At 35.2% G+C, this 13,487-nt stretch overlaps 1 protein-coding gene across 1 annotated transcript in view; it reads right to left on the reverse strand.

The window, feature by feature from the left end:
* Positions 1–1,045: 1,045 nt before the first annotated feature.
* Positions 1,046–13,487, reverse strand: part of HPGD (15-hydroxyprostaglandin dehydrogenase) — a 30,047-nt gene continuing 17,605 nt past the window's right edge. Inside the window, exons 5-7 of the mRNA XM_032298682.1 lie at positions 6,400–6,476; positions 4,024–4,187; positions 1,046–2,964 (exon numbers count right to left, since the gene is read on the reverse strand). Of these exons, the coding sequence (XP_032154573.1) occupies positions 2,826–2,964; positions 4,024–4,187; positions 6,400–6,476 (380 nt within the window). The 3' untranslated portion in view covers positions 1,046–2,825. The remainder of the gene's footprint in view (positions 2,965–4,023; positions 4,188–6,399; positions 6,477–13,487) is intronic.

Raw genomic sequence — 13,487 nt, forward strand, 5'->3', positions numbered from 1 at the left:
AACACAAAAATTAGCCCGGTGTCATGGCACATGCCTGTAATCCCAGCTACTCAGGAGGCTGAGACAGGAGAATCACTTGAAACTGGGAGGCAGAGATTGCAGTGAGCTGAGATCTCCCTATTGCACTCCAGCCAGGGCAACAAGAGCAAAACTCAAAATAAATAAATAAATAAATAAAAAGATGTAACTAATCTTTTAATTACTCTGTCTTCCTCTTCAGCAGCTATCTTGTTTTTGCCACCTCAACATGCATTCACCTACTTTCTGGTAATGACAGCGTAATTTTCCTTTTGGAAATTTTCCTTCTGCTTATCTTAGTCCATAGGACTCAGGTCAATGTCCTGCCCACCTCCCTGTCTCCCTCCCACTCCCTAATTTTACCAGCTCTGAGGAGGCACACCATCTCCTTCTGGGCAGGCAGATTAGCCATCTCTCTGACCACAAGGACTGTCTCAGTAGTGGGCACATAGCCTGGGCAAGGCCAAATCAGCTCTTGTTTTGGTGGACTGATAGCTGCTGGGAATCAGGCCTGTAGATCCAGGAAGTCATCATGTGAAAGAGCTGCCCAGGAGGGAAGCTAACAAGAGGAAAGGAGATGGAGACCCTATGACAGCAACTGTGACCCTGGATCCAATCACGTTTCCTATGCACCAATTTTCCTTTGAAATTCTAATTTAAGAAAAGCTATGCATCAGATGACAGGTAGTATGTGAAATACCTTAAACTTTTTTCAAAATTTGTATTCTCAGACCTCTTCAGTATGCTAAATTTATAAAAAGAGCAAAAGTAAGCAGAAATTGTCATATAATCACTTCTATGTTAAATGATATTATAAGTATCTAAATTTGTATTTATATGAGAAAATAAAATTTGTAGGACATTTCAATGTCATTATCAAATCTCGACTTTTTCTCCATGTCTATGTATTTCTAGTTTTGCTGTTCTGAGAGTACCAACTTCATTTTACTAAGAAAAACACATTTGAAAAATATATGTACCATTTACATTAGGATTTTCACTGAAAAATACAATAAACCAAGGTCTCCCTTCCCCACACTTCAATTTAATTATTTTCTCAACCAGTATACGGAGATATCATGTAACAGTATGAATTTATTTAGAGCTACCTATAGAAGATAAGATTTAAAGTCAGTTTTATATAACTCACATTTTTCCAGTTCTATTTGATATTTGATTTTAAATGTCTACATAGTTTATTGATTTGAAAAGAAAATAATTCAAAGCAAAATGTATATTGAAGGCTACTAGTCCAAAACATTGTCCATAAGTGAAAAGTTTATATTATTTACATTACAGAGGAAAAATATATAACATAAGTGATACTGGGCATACCTACATCATTTGCTGATTGGTCACTGCCAGAACATACAAACAAGCTTGTGCCTATTTAAAATTTATCTCTATCAGATGTTCATTGATGTTCATTACTTTGTCTTTAATACATTAAATGAAAATCTAGACTGCAGTTATTCGTATTTGAATTACTCCTTAAAAGTGAAGGCAATAGTTTTCTATAGCAGAATTAAAACAAGGCAAGATATGATAACATTTCAGTACTTCGAGGAAATCCACATCAATCTCACATAGTTAGATTTTGCTTCAAGCTGGGAGGTCTGGATTTAACAGACAGGGTGAGTCACTTTTGCGATATTTTTTTTTTTTTTTAGAAAACGACTGAATTGGAAATTTTGTGCTTTCACTGTTATTAGCATTATTTACTTCTTGCAAAGAGTGTTACACAAAGGGGGTGTATTTAATGATTCTTTCTTAAGATCGCTGACAGCAAAAAAGCAAAACACCACAGCTATTTTTACATCAGTGTTATTATAAATTTCAGCATAGGTACAAAAACATTTACAGTTGTGGCTGTGGCAAAAGTGGTTTCATTTCGTTGACAGCTATACATAAAAAAACCAGTAATGTATGGAGATAAGAATAAAAAAGTTTTATTTAAGGGTAGGCACTTTTGAAATTGGTACAAGTCAACAAAAAAGTAATTTCAAAAAAAATTACATTTGCATTTTTTTCTTGTTGAGCATATCTTAAATATAACATTTTTGGAGTACTAGCTGTCCTTTATTGCTTTAACTGTTAAAAGTTTAATTCCTGAGATTTTTGGAGTCAGTTAAAGTTCTTAAAGTGAGCAGAGGAAAGAAATGTCTTTCCCAGATGGGAGGCTGAACTGTGAATCAACAGTGTCAATCAGTTACTTTCTGTCATTTTTTTCATGCATCAGTTTTCATCTGGGATATGTTTACACCATAGGTTATTACTTAACTACTGATCCCAAGTATGCTACTTTAAGAAGCTCTTGAAAGAACTGAAATTGTTCAGCTGAAAGATGGTATGTAAGTAGAAATTATTATGAAATATTTGTCATTGTTAAGTAGCTTTCCTCTTTTAAAGCATGAACTTTATATATGTGAGTGTTTTACCTCTGGTTTGATTTAAATAACAATTCAAGTATCTCTTTTAAAATGATGTTATGAAAAATATTAATATTTATGAAGCACAGATATAAATACACTTTTTTTTTAAAGGCAGAATATTACTTGAATATCCTTTGTTTTCATCATTTTTTAGACTATCGAGATTACAACCTAGCTTTGGTCCACATCACATTTTTAATAGTTCATAATTTTTATCCATATACTTAACTAAAATTTTAGAAAACATTTATCATCAAATGCATGAAGGAAAACTTCAAACTATTATATTTCATTAAAAGTTATATTCAAATGAAGATAGCGTCTGAATATAAGTCATTTGTGCTTATTTTCACTTATGGCTGATATATAAGCTGTTCATTGAGTTTTTGCTTGAAATGGAGTTGTATCATAGTCCTGAAAATGAATTCCCTTAGAAGCTGTGATCTTCATAATAGCACCATTTAAAGCATCGTCTTCAATGAGTGTTATCAGTCCACTGGCAATCAATGGTGGGCTAAAAATAGAGAAAACAGTATTTTGAAACTAAAGATTGAGGCATATTATCACTTCTTTTTAAATTAATTTCTGGAGAATCTATTATGTTGAACATTTTATAGGGAAATGTATGTCATTAAGCTATTGCTACTTCCAATTTTTATTTAATTACATATTAGATATCTAGATTAGATATCCCATTTATCTGATTTATTCAATTAGATTTTTTTCAATTGGATATTAACAAAATTATTTGATAAATTTAGCTGTAACCTTCTAACATTTTGGCAGCAGGAATTTATACTCATTATTTTCACTGAGAAAATGATCACTTTTCTCATCTTTATCATATCAGTTGATCTTAGACTTACCAGATATAAATGTTATTATATCTGTCAAAATATAACAGCTAGCATTTACTGAACATCTTATTTTTTGCCAGTTGCTGTTTTAAGTACCTTACATGTATCATTTTTTTAAGTTTTACAAAGTCCCTAAGTTTGTTATAATATTATCTCTATTTTATATGTGAGACAATTGAAGCATTTAGAGCTATGATGGATAAGTTCATGGTTAGTGGTACAGCCAAGATTTGACCTCAAGTCTGATTCCTTAAACATGATAACTATGTTTCTGTGCTATGAAATCCCCAACTACTCTAACTCAGACATAATTCACTGAGTAAGTATGTGTGCATGTATGCATGTGTATCAACTATTTCTTAAGAAAGTGGTTGAAGTTATGGAACCTTACAATATTTAACAAAGTATGCTTTAATATTGCTTGGAATTTAGGCAGAGAAGGTATCATTGCCTTCAATGGTGACTAAATATCAACTTTATAGCTGAAGGTAGTAATGAAGCATTTTCCAAATTTCAAGGTAATATTCATAATGTATAAACTTGTAATATATTCCTAAACTCAGAAAAAAAATATTTTCTTCCAGAGTTTGCTAAACCAAAAGTTTGACACTTGTGTTAATTTTTCAAATGTATAAGCTTATTTTTTCCCTTTTTATTGCTTGTCTAAATAATAATTTGCTTCATCATTTAAAAGAAAATAGTATAGTTTCACTTACTCCAAAATTCCATAGTATTTCATCATATCCTTGATATGATCCTTATATTCTATATATTGTCCCATGTTTTCTTCTTTTTCAATTGATTCAAGGATGGGCGTGTTAACAAAGCCTGGGCAAATGGCGTTCAGTCTCACACCACTGTTCATAAGATTAGCAGCCAACTGCCAATGAGAAGGTTGTAGGTTTCAGCAGTTTCATAAACATATAGCACAGGACAAACTGATAATTAAAGTGTCTTACAATACTCTCATGTAAAAAATACTAGTCAGATATCCTTTCAGCTATATAACAATGACTGGTAAATAGAAAGACAGGAAAAGAACACATACCTACAGTATTGTATTAATTCCTGAAAGTCTTACCTAATTAATTTTTTAAAAAATCAGTATTATTGGACAACTTTTGGAAACAATTATGTAAGCTTCTCTTATGTACTGAACTCTGCAGGAACCTGAAACTAAGCAGCGGAGACTTAGAATTGATATCCCAAGTTTTCTTTCAAATATTGCAGTTGTATAACAAATAATACTTAAAAAATAATTTTGGTGAAAATGTTTAGAACTTTGATTCTATAGACTCTTAACATTCTGCCCTATCTGACAATTTAAGTATTTTCAGACTAATATTATTTGGCTTAATGTACAAACTACTGATTTTATTTGCAATTATTAAAAAATTAGTCAATTCTCATTATTCATGGATTATATGAACAAATTTGCCAAATTTGCTTGCTAAAATTTACTTGTGACCCTGGAAATCAATACTTGTGGAGCATTTGTGGTTGTTTGTGGACACGCACAGAGCATTGAGAAATCTGAGTCACTAATGTGCATGTTCCTGCTGAGGTCACGTTAAGACTAGACTCTGCCTTACCATGTTTCTCTAATTTTTGTGCTTTTTTGTTGGTAATTCTGCTGTTTAAAATGGCTACCAAACCCACTGTAGAAGTACTGTGGAGTGTTCTTTAGTGCAAGAAGATTGATGTGTCTTATAGAAAATATTTGTGTTAGATAAGCTTTGGTCAGGCATGAGTAATTAGTGATTTAGTAATGAATTCAATGTTCATACAATATATAATAAATAAAGTGTCTTTAAACAGGGATACACATAAAACAAGGTTATGTGTTGACTGGTTGATTGGAATTTTGTGACCAGAGGCTTTCAGGAACTTAACCCAGTATTTCCCCTAAAAGCAATGGTTCAGTAGTCACTAACGTAGTGTTTGCAAGTGACTTCATGGAACATAACTACCCTGAATAATGTGAACTGACTTTAGAAGTTTCCAGTCTTGTAATTTTAAATATAATTTCTGGTCTTTAAGATTTACTTTACTTTATAAGAGAGCTTTATACGAAGTCTATCTGAAGATTAAGTCTTTGCAAATTAGGTAATAATGTACACTCAAATTAAGTGTGAGAACTACTTACCTTCCATTTTGGCTGAACATGTAACATTTGTGCATCTGTTTTTTTCTGTGTCCTAGTAGTTCTTTGATTATATTTTTCTCTTCATCTCACTGACTCCTCTCTGTCTCACCTAGATGAACCACCCAGAGACCATGTACAATTGTTCTTTCTGCTTTTACACTTGCCATTTGTAATACAATTTCCAGACAGCAGGCAGAATAGTCTCAAAAAGTAAATCTGATCTTATCATTCCTGTGTGTAAAAGCCCCATGGATGGTTACACTGAGAATAAAATCCAAGCTCACATCCGTGGCCCACAGCCGCCTTTGGTCTGGGTTCTGCTGGTGTCTTGAGTCATACCTCATCCTACTTTCCCCTTGCTTACCAGACCCCATTCAAGATGCCCTTTTGTGAGTTATAGAAAGGCAGGCATTCTCACCTCATATCATCAATGCATGTGATCAATTAGGTCCAAAGTATTTTTCTAAGCTCTGTACACCTTTCACGCTAGGCCTCATGGAGACATTATCCTTGACCACTCTATCAAGTAAATGTGTGGCCCCACCCCTCCTTCCAGCTCCATGTTCTCACTCATTTTCATCACATCACTGGTGACAAATAATGTCTGGGGCCTATGCATCTTCTATTTCAAAAAACCTGAAGTTAATAATATTTAAATTTGGAGTTAGTTTTGGAAATAAATATTATCTCCCCATTATTTATCCTTAATACATTTTTTAAATAACACATCTGTGTTTAGAATCTACTTTATTGGAAAATGAGTCTGTTATTTATTTGGTCCTTTATATGATCTGAAAACTATTTTTTGTAATAAAGATGGAGGTATGCTTTTTTTCCATCTTTTATCCAGATGTATTGATTTCTCAAGTGATTGCTCTCTACAGAATTCATGTTTTATAAATGTATACACAGATAAAGTGAGATGTGATGGTTGTTGTAGCCTCACCGCTGCTGAGCGTGTGAATCCAATTATGCCATGCTTTGAAGCACAGTAAACCGGCTGCTGTGCAACAGGTATGAGCCCTGAAACAGACAAATAAAACCTTTAAATGCTTTGATTAAAAAAATAAGCAGACTACCCAAAAATGACAATGCAAACGAATATTTTGTGATGATTTAAACTTAAGATGAATCTGAATAACACACTAACATAAAGCCAGATCACTTTGTAAAACTCAGTAACCTAAGTGTAGTTTATTCACTCCCTGACCCACACTGTCCAGAATTTATAGTAGATAAGTTACACCAAGAGATATAGCCAAGAGTGATATGTGTTTTTCTGCCTCTTCAGGCCTTTTGGAAAGCCAAGGAAAGTAAATGGTATCTAAAACGCAAAGAAAATCATCTTAAAACTCAGTAAATTGCCATCCGCTTTTCAATTTTTAAGCGTGGATTTTAAAAAGTGTATATTCTACATTTTTAAGGCTTCCAAATGGCTGAGGGAATTTCAAACTTCAGAGAATCTTGGAGATTATTAGTCTTCACTATAAATGAGCATACAATTTCCTGTTACCAATCTGTCTTGAATAATGCCTCCAAAAGTTTAAGAAAATTAAAAGTTAATTTATTTTTATTTGATCTGTTGTAGATGCCTACATCTTTTTGCCCTATGACTTAGGAGAACAGAAATAAACCTTTGTGGTCCTATTTTATTTCCTTTCGTAATTATGTAGTCAACTGTGAAATTCGGTCAATTACAGAATGTTTTAATTTTTAATTTCCCACATATGCACAATAGTAACCGATTAAATTCATGGTCTGGAGAGAAAAAGCAGCATTATAGCGTATACCTATCACATCTCTTCTCCCCCAATTCCAGCCTAGCTCATCTCTCCACAAAGAAACAAAACAACAACAAGAAAAACCTATTTTACTGTAGTAACTATTACTATCAAGCTTATTTCTCATAATTGTTAATTCTCTAACCAACAGTCAAAATGGAACCAGAGTCATTCTTGTATTTGTTTTTAGGTAATTTGGATTAACTTGTTTGAATGGTTTTTAAGTTAGTGACTTCTCTGAGTCAAGAAACCATGATCCCTGATTACTATAATACTATATTTAATATCAAATGTCATGCTAATAATACCAAATTATTCTGCTGAGACATGCTCATCTCCACCCAGCTAACTATTCCCAGAATGCCACCAATCAGTTGAGGGTGTTGGGCCAAAGTTCAGCAATAAATGCAGACCTTAACCACTCCCTGGGTGCCTGCCAGGTCTCAATTTATAAAGTATGTTTGCACAAGGGCAGTTTAAATCCCTGAGGATGGTAGATCACACCTAGTGTGTCCACCCAGTGATCTCAAAGTATTATTAATATGTTGGTTCTCTTGTTGTTATTGTTGTTAAGTAAAATGTGTAAGTTAATTAAGTTTGTCAGTGTCAGTCAACAAGAATTTATGTTTTCACAGGCTACATGGGTATACCAGGAGTGGAAGATAAAGGGAATAAATAAGTATAACCAGGAGTTGCTGTTTCTGGTTCTTGTTAGTCCCTGCTTCACCCAGTCCTTAAATGTTTATGAGACAAAGGCAGTGGTTATAGGACAATGTTCATGTACAGAAGGAAATGCAGCATGAACCTTAATCAGAGATAAACGAGTTGACACAGCCACAAGAAATGCAAAGACATTGTTCAGAAGGGTTGTCAAAGATGAATGTGAAATGAATTTTTGTTACATATGCAGAGGTGATGAACTCTGAAACCCCAGAAAGTTCAAGGTATCACAGAGGTGAGAGAAATAAAATACTGCTTAGTGGGTTCTGGTAACAAGCAAGGACAACATACATACTTTCCTTAAAGTTAGAATTGTAAATGCAACTGGAAGGTGCAAGAATTTGCAATTTTTAAATGGCACTTGGTTTTATGAATCTTGTAACATTCTAATGATATTTTCACTGCTATCCTGCAAAATGTTTATCCTTGCATTGCTTTCACTTTCTTTCTTCCTCTCTCTCACTCTTTCTCTCTCCTCCTCCCTCCCTCTCTTTCCTTCCCTCCCTTCTTCCCTGCCCCCTTCTCTTTTCTGAGATAGAGTCTAGCTCTTTTGCCCAGGCTGGAGTGCAGTGGCAAAACCATGGCTCACTGCTGCCTTCACGTCCTGGGTTAAAACAATCCTCCCATATCAGCCTCCTGCATAGCTGGCACCACAGGCGTTCGCCACCATGCCTGGCTAATTTTTGTATGTTTGGTAGAGATGGGGTTTCACCATGTTGCCTATGCCGATCTTGAACTCCTGAGCCCAAGCAATCCACATGCCTTGGCCTCCCAAAGTGCTGGGATTTCAGGCTTGAGCCACAGCACCAGCCCTTTACTTTTTAATATTAGATCAAAGCCTACACAAATGAATTTCAGACAGTGGTCACTGGTATCAAGTACAGAAACAAATCAGAATCACTCTAAGAAATAAACGTATCTCAGTATTACCCATCTAAAACATAATACCTTTTTAGCATTTCTCCAGCTACCATCCCCCTGTTTCCGTTTCCAATGGAAAGTCCTCAGAAGAGTTATTATATGCCTTGCATGTCTCTACTTTGCTGACCTCCCATTTGCTCTACAACTCACTCAAATCAGGCTTTCATCTGCTCACTCCAGTCAAACAGATCTTGTGGAGGTTGCCAATGTGCAATAGCTTGCCAAGGCTAACTCTCCATCTCATTTTGTTCAATCCCTTCCCCTATAGCAACTAGCACAACCATGCTTTCCTTGAAATATTTCTTTCTCCTGACTGGACTCCTACCTCACATTCACTGGCCGCCTCTTCTCCATGTCCTTTGCAGGTTCTCTTCCTTGACCAGACCCATAAACATGATGGAAAACTCCAGAGATATCCCTGGTCCTCTTTGCTTTTCTGTGAACACTCGTTCCCTATGGAATTTTATTCACTCCTGAGGATAAAAATTAATTCTATCAATTTGTCTCTTTCTTTGTGTGACTGTGTGACTCTCTCTCTCTCTCTCTCTCCCTTTCTCTCTGTGTGTTTTTCTCTCTCAAATTTAAAATAGTTATCTCCAGCCAAGAGTTGTTACTATGCCTTGAACTCTAGAAAGGGAGCCTTGGGTTATTTTTTTATAATATTTCCTAGCTGTTTCCTCTCCTTAAATTATAGTGGATGCTTAGTCTGGGCAATAGAGTGAGACTCCATCTCAAAAACAAAACAAAAACAAACCACACAAACAAAAAAGAAAATATGATAATATCAGATATTTTAGGAAATTTCAAATTAAAACAGCAATGAGGTTCTACTACACACATTAGAATGGCTAAAATTTAAATGATGAAAACACCAAATATTGATGAATATGTAAAGCAGCAGGAAGTCTAATTCATTGCTGGTGTGAATGCAAAATGGTACAGCCACTTTGGAAGATAATTTGGCAATTTCTTTCAAAGTAAACATACTCTTATAATACAATGCAACATTCAGTTCCTTGGCACTTACCCAAATAACTGAAAACATGCTTCCACAGAAACCTGTGTGTGGATGTTTATAGCAGCTTTATTTATAATTGCCCAAGCTTGGAAGCATTGGGTGTCCTTTAGTAGTTGAATGAAGAAATAAGCTGTCGCATATTCAGATAATGAAATAATATTCAACACTAGCAAAGGGCTATCAAGCCATGAAAAGATATGGAGGAAACCTCAATGCATATTACTAAGTGAAAGAAGCCAATCTGAAAAGGCTACATATTGTATGATTCTAACTATATGACATCTGGAAAAGGCAAAACTATGGAGACAGTCGAAAGATCAGTGGTTACCAGGAGCTGGTGGGAGAAAGGGAAGTACAGGTGGATAAACAGGGTTTCTAGGGTAGTAAACCATTCTGGTTGATGTTATAATGGTGGATATATGTTATTATACCTTTATCCAAACCTGTAGACTATACAACATCAAGAGTGAACCAGATGAAACACCTCAAATTATCGTATTGACTTATCTGTTCATCCACACTGTACTTTTTAATAAAATGTATCTTTTGCACTAAAATGCCAGAAGTCTTGTCTAGTGTCCTAATTTGGTTTGATTTCTGAACCTTGGCAAACTAGACAGTTTCCATTCCTAAACCAACAGGATTTACAGAAGTAAAATCACTTAAGAACTATGTGTTCAGTTCCTTGTAAGTGCAATATATAATAAAGTAATATTTTAAATATATTCAATGGAAATGTGTGACACCAGTGGGAGGACCTTCGCTGCAGGGCAAAGGTGTAATAGCCAGTTGAATTCCACCTTGAATAACCAAATACCAATATAATGACTATAGGACCAGTTGCTGTAATGAATATATTTTTGTTTTTGTTTTATCTTGTGCATTCATTCCCAAAATGAGGGGCACATGGAAATTATTTTGTCACAATGTTAAGGGATTTAAGAATAGCAACAATAAAACAAAGGATTGTAACCATGAGAGAGTGGTCTCTGCTTTTAAAGAAATGGCATTTTGTTTAACATTGTGAGAAATCTTGTCTTTGTGCTTAAAAATGAATCCTTATATTAAAATAGTTAAGGATAGTATTTTTCAGTACTTAAGATCGGCCCACCATTGTGCAAGTTTATTTATAGAAAGAGCAAAATGGCTCTTTCTAAAATATACCAAGTATAATTCGTACCAGATCTATGTCTGTCACAACTGTGAAGTCACAGAAAAAAAAAAAAAAAGTAGAGGGAGAAATTCTACCCACAAAACAAAGAAACATTTTCTAAAACCACTCAGGATAATAACATTGAACAATTAGTCTGATGAGATAATTGTATATAGCATTTAAAATACCTGAAAGCATTTAAAATATCTGAAAATTACATGTGTACTAACAGAACAAAGAAAGTCACTTAGAAAAATAGAATTTAAATTCCATCTCTACATTAGTTCTTCTATTCTTCATAATCTTTCTACCCATATTTACAAAAGCCAATTTTAATGTCTTTATTTCACAGAAGGTAAAAGGCTCAAAAAGATTTTTTTGCAAAAACAGAAATCTCCTCAGATAGGGCAGTCAGACTGAATCCACAAACATGGTTTGTTTTTAAGGGGGAGAAACCATGTAAAATGGGTTATATAAAAAGGCTGAAAATTCAGCTTAGGAAAATAAATTGTGACTCTAAGGATGCTGATCCTCGTGTGCTGACCTGGAGTTCTGTAACTGCTAAAAAAGCAGGAACCTAAAGCTGTCACATTTTATTTACAACCACCACCAACAAAAAACCCATGTATCCATCTTCTCCAACATGAGGAAAAAAGGGAGAACTAGTGAGAATATATTTATCTATGGTTCGTGCATAAAGCTGACCAAAGTAACTGGTAAACTTCCTCATTTGTGATTTTTCTACATAATGGAACACCTTATCTGATGGCTTTTCTTCCTCGTCCTTATGGTTGCCATTAAGTTATGCGTTACAGTGTGACATGCCATTAAAAAATGACACATGCTTTCATAAAACCATTATATGTTCTATAACAAAAATCTTCCCAGAACGATAAGTCTCATAGAACTTCCCAGTGACTCAGAGTTGCTACTAGCATTCAGTCGTTGCCCAGGCTGTGGTCAGAGGAAACTGAGAAGCTTCCTTACCCGTCAAAGAATAACCATCCTGATCCACACCAGTGGCTGGTTTCTTAAGTGTGGTCCACGGAGTGGTATTACCTGGGAGCACAATTTCAGGACCCATCTCTGTCCTACTGAAATCAGAATCTGCACCTGACAAAGTCCCTAGATACATGAAAGTCTGAGAAGCACCATTTCAGGAGACTATTCGTTTCTCACTAGCCCTCTCATTCCTATGTTAAGAAACCCTGAAATTCTCATCTACCCCTCAGAATGTCTCATTTACAAATATGTAACCATTCCTACTGATTGCTTCTGATATATGTCTTTTTAACTATTTTAAGCCCAAAGACAGCAAAATGGACAGCAGTCTCTGTGGACGGACATGGAGAACTTTGCCAGCACTAAGCAGGAAGGGTGGCTCCTATACTCATTACAGTTGGCATCTGAGCACTTAAGATTCACCACACAGGAACAGTTCATCCATTCTATGACACAGGCTAAAATGGAGCAAAATAAAATTGCTTTTATTACCGCTGCTAATTCCCACATTTTTCAAGTGTTTGAGATGCATTGTTCAACTATAACTTGGAGATAATTAAATTGACCTATATTGTAGAGACTTGTAAACGTTAAATGTGGAGGCCATAAAGCCAACAGTTTGCCACAATGCCTGGAGCTTAGCAGTTGCTAAATATCTGTTAGGTCCCCTTCCTTATCACAAGAGCAGTAGTAGACAGTGGTACCATGTCATTTTTTCACTTTTGGCCAGGAGATAGAAGAAGACCATCAGTGTTTTATTTCACCTGAAATTTCTGGATATTCTAGTCCATTCTTCAGGCCATTGGAGTCCCAAGGCCTTGCAACTTAAATATCATGCTTCTGGGATTTTTGAAAAAAAATTTTTTTTTGAGAGACAAGGTCTCACTATGTTGCCTAGGCTGGAGTGCAGTAGCACAATCATAGCTCACTGCAGCTGTGAACTTTTGGGCTGAAGAAATTCTCCCACCTCAGTCTCCTGAGTAGCTAGGACCACAAGCGCACACCACCACACCCAGTTAATTTATAACATTTTTTACAGCAATGAGGTCTTGCTTTTTTGCCCATGCTGGTGTCTAATTCCTGGCCTCAAGTGATCCTCCTGCCTTGGCCTCCCAAAGCATTGTGTTTATAGGTGTGAGCCACCACACCTGGCCAATGCTTCTGTTTAAATAGTCTATGCCATGGAAATTATTTGGTTCTGTCATCTTGATAAGAGACGCTGATATACAGCTCTTGGGGAAGAAGCTTTGCCTCATTACTTTAACATCTCCATTTCTCTTCTGCAAATGCTCAACATATGTTTGATTAATTTTAATTTTCTATTTAAGGTAGTTATTTTAGCACTTCTACCTTAACATAAATAAAACTTAACAGCACGAGTGGATATGTCACTGGGTTGTCACTTAAGACATGCTGAAAATTTTCTATGATTTTCAAGT

The sequence above is a fragment of the Sapajus apella genome, unplaced genomic scaffold (assembly GCF_009761245.1).
Source record: "Sapajus apella isolate SASKATOON/1434 unplaced genomic scaffold, GSC_monkey_1.0 scaffold39, whole genome shotgun sequence".
Classification (NCBI taxonomy): domain Eukaryota; kingdom Metazoa; phylum Chordata; class Mammalia; order Primates; family Cebidae; genus Sapajus; species Sapajus apella.